The 5754-nt window shown below is 39.2% G+C and overlaps 1 protein-coding gene across 2 annotated transcripts; it reads right to left on the reverse strand.

Annotated features, from left to right (window-relative positions):
- Positions 1–846: 846 nt before the first annotated feature.
- Positions 847–4990, reverse strand: RBP31 (31-kDa RNA binding protein). 2 transcript variants are annotated; one of them, XM_039131434.3, is made up of 4 exons: positions 4389–4985; positions 3891–3992; positions 1682–1963; positions 847–1206 (listed from the first exon to the last, which is right to left on the reverse strand). In XM_039131434.3, the coding sequence occupies exons 1-4, from the start codon at positions 4902–4904 to the stop codon at positions 1141–1143; spliced, it is 966 nt and encodes a 321-aa protein (XP_038987362.2). In that variant the 5' UTR covers positions 4905–4985; the 3' UTR covers positions 847–1140. The 2 variants fall into 2 exon arrangements, with proteins under 2 accessions (XP_038987362.2, XP_088570625.1); XM_088714499.2 differs by lacking the exon at positions 3891–3992 and having other exon boundaries at positions 4389–4990.
- Positions 4991–5754: the final 764 nt, after the last annotated feature.

Genomic DNA, 5754 nt, shown 5'->3' on the forward strand with positions numbered 1-5754 from the left:
CTAGGAGGAGATCGCAGACATGCATGCTATACCCCACCTCAACGGCAACCATGGTCGACCATAGCCTCAGGGAAAGATCGTCAATCCACGGGTCCCCCTAACAGCCACACTACGCCCGTCTCCAATCAGTCATTTTGTGTTGACCATCACCAACGGAGTGTGTGCACAAATCTTTCTCCACATAAAGAAACTCCACGCAGCATGAATATCCTCACCTGAAGTTCAATGGCCGTACTTGGCCCGCATCACCATGCTCCACATAATTCGGCTCAAGCTAAAATCTAGCTGTATGTCTAACAAGCAACTCATCTCTCCTCACAGCAGGTCCCAGTCCAAGAGATGTACTCAGTAGCTTGCTATGTGTGTGAACTTTCAAGATGGCCAATTCCAAGCAAAGTACTTGTATTAGATTTAATTTTCGAAATGTAAGTTTTAAGGGCATGTTGTACTTTCAAAGGTGCTCCGGTCTTAATTGGATCATTCAGCTCACTTGCCAAAAAACTAGCTGAAATCAGTTTTCAATGAATTTATGGTGATTCAACCAATTAAAAGCAGTATTCATTTTTTAATCACCACCATTCCTGCCACACTCTCTCTCTCTGACAATGGGAGAGGGGACAAAACAAGAGGTGCAAAATTATTCTCTTCACTCGATCTAATTACAAAACAAATGAAAAAGATGTACTATTACTTTGGTCCAGAGCTGTTCATATTGTAGCACGTAAGATATGGATACATGAATTGTAAAACCTGTTTATTCATCAGTTTGGCATACAAAGTAAAAGTTTTTTTTTTAAAAAAAGAAAAGGCATACAAAGTTACTAGTAGCATGTCGAATCTCTAAAATGAGTAAAGAGAGGAACCACTCAATTGAGAAATTTTTGAGTCTTCACCTTTGTGTAGCTTATAGCTTACAAGTAGGAAATTTGTTAGAAAACGATTGATCAACATGGGACAGAGATGGTGTATCACAGCATCATCAACATGAATGAAGCAGTGAAGACCCAAAATGTCCTAATACGTAAAAAGCATGCAAAAATTACCCTACAGTACATACTACAAACTAATATTAAATGCTCAATAAAAGCACTCTGTGCGACTTTCAAGAATCCAGAAACACGCTCAGTTGCTTCCTCAATATCAAAATGCACCACGTCGTGGCCTTTCTTCAGCAACATTCACTCTCAGCGTCCGACCATCCAAACTCTGTTAACACCAACAACGCACATGTTAGCAAGTAAAATTTGCCCGTTTGAAGATGCATCCAACAGGTAGCTCATCACCATCTAGTATTTTCCTCTGATAGACAAAAGCAACTGCTAAAACTGAAAAGCCTCAGACCAACATTTCTAGCTGATAAAATATATATTTCTGAGTGTAATTTGTTGCTAAATCTTGGAACATATGAAAAAATATATATTATTTGTGTCTGTGGATTAAATTTTCTATAGCGAAAACAGCCATAATATGATAATATGATAAGATATCATGTTCATATAACAAGAAAAGCATGTTTAGTAATTCTGTAGTCTGGAAGCATCTGTTTAGGTGAGTACAGAATTTAATTTTCTTGACCAAGAGCTAGTTTAAGCTTTTGAATATCAGAGTACTGGAAAGTGGTGCCACAGTTTACTAAGATAACTACATACTTCTAAGCGTAAGCCAGAAAGGGTGGACTGACCTGGCCATCAAGAGCAGCAACTGCATCATCTACTTCATTATGGGATGACATTGTCACGAAACCAAACCCACGTGAACGACCGGTCTCTCTGTCGTATATGACCCTTGCATCCACCACTTTACCATGTTCGCTAAACACTTGTTCCAAGCGAGCATCATCCACTTGCCATGGCAGATTTCCAACATAGATCCTGGAAGAAGGTTCAAACTCTCGGGGAGCTCTCTCTACACGATCGCCTCTAGGAGCTGCCTTATTCACAGTCAGCAATCTGCCATTTAGTTCCTGCTTCACAAATTAGCAAAGTATAAGCCTCGACAAAAAACTACAATTTAGTATCCTCTGAGGACTATACACTCATTTCTCTCAATTGTTTAAAAAATATATTTAACAGTTCAGTAATGAGAGTGATTATTATAGTATGTAGACACAAGTTCAGTGTTCAGGTCTGATTTAGCTAGGAAGGAAATTTGAAGTTCAATTCAAGTGGAGGGTTATTGAAAATAAAAAGGAGAAGCATAAGAGAATAAATTTATAAAATAACTGATACACCTACACATTAATACATACAAAAACAAGCAGATGCAAGTCAACAGATAACAGCAGCAACAGAAATAATATTGATTGGATATATATATCTGAGAAAATCATGAGTATGTCATGAATTATGTTAGAAAAAATAAAATCATATTCATCCCAGACTGAACATCTAGCCTGAACAATTTTGGTTCCCAGCATTTAAAAAGCCAAAATGGAATGCTGGAAAAGGTTGTAGCATTTTTAGTTAGTACAGGATAACATATATATGCATCCTTATCTAGAATGGCCTCAAACAAAATTATTCAGTTAAGTAATGTTGCCTTATTTTGCATGCACATGCATGGGCACGTCTTCAAGTGTCTTAGTTATAGTCCTTGTAGAGAAATATATTGCTAGTTGTTTAGTTTTCCAAGTATAAATATTATGAAATTTTTTAATTTCATGATTTTTAAGTGAAATTGGCAAGCGATTTGCCGGCTTCACTTAAAAATCGCGAAATTTTTTTACGGCCAAACCCCTGTTCGAACAAAATAGGGTCGGCCGCGGCCTCCACCACCCACACCAGCGCCGGCCCTCCGCCGGCCTCCCTTCCTCTCCCTCTCTCCCCCGCTTGCTCTCTCTTTTCTTCTCTTTCCTTCTCCCTCTTCTCCGGCAGCGGCATCTCGGTTTCTTTGCCGGAACCGTCCCGATAAGCCACTAGTATGACTCAGGATGCCCCGAAACGGGCAGTTCGGGACGGTTTTGCCGACCTTGTCACTGCCAAAAAGGCATGTTCCACTTTGTTTCTTGTATTGTTTCATGAGATATTGCTTGCTCTAGCCAACTAGTCATCCAAAATTTAAATGGTCCAGGCAATGATACATTAGCTGGTTTTTGTATCAATAATGGAACCAGCTGACTTTGACACCACAGAAATTATTCTCCAACCCAAAAAGTTATTGAATTTCTGCCACAAGTTGTGCAGCCAGCCAAAGCATGTTCAAGCAACAGTTTCAATGACCAAATAAATGGTACAAACAATTTTCTGATGGTAATGTTTCACTTCTAATAAACAGCAAACGCAGAAAATCGTTGTGTCAATCGTTATAACATCAGTCAGGGTCCAAATGCTAAACAAATAAGGAACTGCTGATTAAAAAATTATATCAGGTAGCGGGCTAAGTGATGGCATGAGCTAAATATGCCACATGAAAGCATTCCCAATCCTGAGAGGCTTACAAAAGAAAAACAAGCAATACAACTATGAGCTACTTTCTGCATTGATTGGAAAAAAATAACATGAATACAACAAAATGTTGCAGCATGTGTAAGGCATGGCAAGGTATAAAAGGTGCAGATATTCAAATGGCACAGTGAAGGCATTGTCTCCCAAAATTCATTTCTTGTTGTTCTAAAATTATAGATATCAAGGAAAACCTAGTATTTCCGATGCAATGTAAAGCAACTAAATCAATAAGACATGAATTCTAAAAGAAAAATAAGGTCATTCTTAGCAGTTCACCATGTAGAACACTCTTATCTAGCACCTGATCAAAATCATGAAAACATAATATTCCGCATATTCTGATGAAGAAATAGAACATAAGGTACATCAATATTCTATTCTATATTGTACACTGTGTACATCCTATTATATAACACCGAAAAAAGAAGATGGAAAAGAAAAACTTACATAACGATGGAACATTTCCACAGCTTTGTCAGCTTCTTCAACAGTGCTAAAAGAGACAAACCCAAACCCACGACTCTGATCCGTCTCCCTGTTATATATGACCTAGGAATACAGTAACAAATTACAGAACAGCCTTAAAGCCCTAAGTTGCATCATCCGTTCCAATAAAATAATCTGCTAAACAAGGACTTACAAAGTCCATAATGTTCACAACGAGCATTAGAACCCTCCCGAACCTCTTACCCTCTGTTCCTCAAGCAACAATAGGTTCAGGAAAAGATCTTTATTGAGACCAAAGAAACAGATCCTGATATACTTTACTCACAAGATTTCCTAGTAAAAGAATAAACATCTATTCCTGATAATTCTCATACCAAACATAGAACCTCTCATGCCAAAATAAAACAAACCTCACAGATCATCATCGGAACAATGATAAATGACAAGGAAAAACAACTGCTTAGTGCAAGTTTCAAATTTTTTTCATCAGGCATTTACCTCGGCGACTTCGACAACACCAACCTTGTTGAAAAGGTGGGCGAGCTTCTCGCTGTCGATATCATAAGGAAGATTCCCAACAAAGAGCTTGACCTCCTCGGGCGGCTCGACGTAGGGCTCCTCTCCACCCTCCTCCGTCGGCTCCTCCTCCTCTACCTCCCACTCCGAGAGCCCAGCTTCGGGCCCCTCCCCCTCCCCCTCCTGCTGCTCCGGCTCCTTCTGGCCTTCCAAGACGAAATCTTCGCCCTTGACCTCGTTCTCCTCCTCCTGCTGGGCCCAGTCGGAGGTCTGGGCCACGAGGGGGATCCAAGAAGGCTTCTTTTGGGCGGAAAGGAATGGGGGAAGGGAAGAAGGGGAGGAGGAGGAGGAGAAGGAGAAGGACAAGTGTAGGTGACGGAGGGGTTTGGGAGGGAGGGGGAGGAAGGTGTAGGAGGGTTTCGAGGAGAACAGGGTGGTGAGGGAGGGGAGGCAGCCCTCCACCATGGATAAGGGCTTGAAGGTGAGAGTTGCGGTCATGGAGAGAGAGAGAGAGAGAGAGAGAGGGATAAGGGGAAGAAGGAAGAGGGGTTTTAGGTCGTTTGTAGAGAGCGGATGGAGCAAAAAGACCCAAGGGGGCTTAGAGGGGTGGGGATCCACGTGCTGTTCAATGAAACCCTAGTTTCTTCTTTAGTGCACCCATCAAGGCTTGGGTTAAGTTTGGTTTGCAAATAAAAGCCCAAATAAGGGTTGATTAAGGTGGTTGTTTACTTGTTTAGCATTTATTCATTTGTCTCAGCTTATCTAATCAATAAGTTTTGTAACAATTCTAATTTATTCAAAGTTTCCAACCTAAAAAAAAAATAGAGCGATTCATGTAAAAATAGCATGACATTTAGTATGAAAGAATGCGTGAAATAAAATAATTTATTCAGATATGTCAGACTAAGAACATCTCTAATTTTCTTTAAAACAAGTATTAATGTTCAAACGTATGCTCATTTTTCAGGAAAAGAATGCAATTAAGTGTACTTTGGTTGTGTCGGTACTCACTATTTTGGTTTTGTCATAAGATATACATATAGCATTTTGGCCTACTCCATGAATATAAGTACGGTATTCTAGTTCACTCCATAAGATATAAGTGTAGTATTTTAGCCTATTACTCTACAAGATATAAGTACAGTATTTTGATGAGCATAAGTGCGGTATTCTAACCCACTCTACAAGATATAAGATGATTTTTTAATAAAACTATAGGGTATAAGAATGGTCATAATTAATAGGCTATTAAGTTGATATATGATATTTTAAGTTATTCTTATGAATATAAAAATGAAGACTAGAAAAATTCTAGATATTCTTGTCTTATTAAAATATAGTGATTTTG

Source organism: Phoenix dactylifera, chromosome 18, assembly GCF_051530095.1.
Source record: "Phoenix dactylifera cultivar Ajwa chromosome 18, Ajwa_hap1_PhDact_Kaust_v1.1, whole genome shotgun sequence".
Taxonomy (NCBI): Eukaryota; Viridiplantae; Streptophyta; class Magnoliopsida; order Arecales; family Arecaceae; genus Phoenix; species Phoenix dactylifera.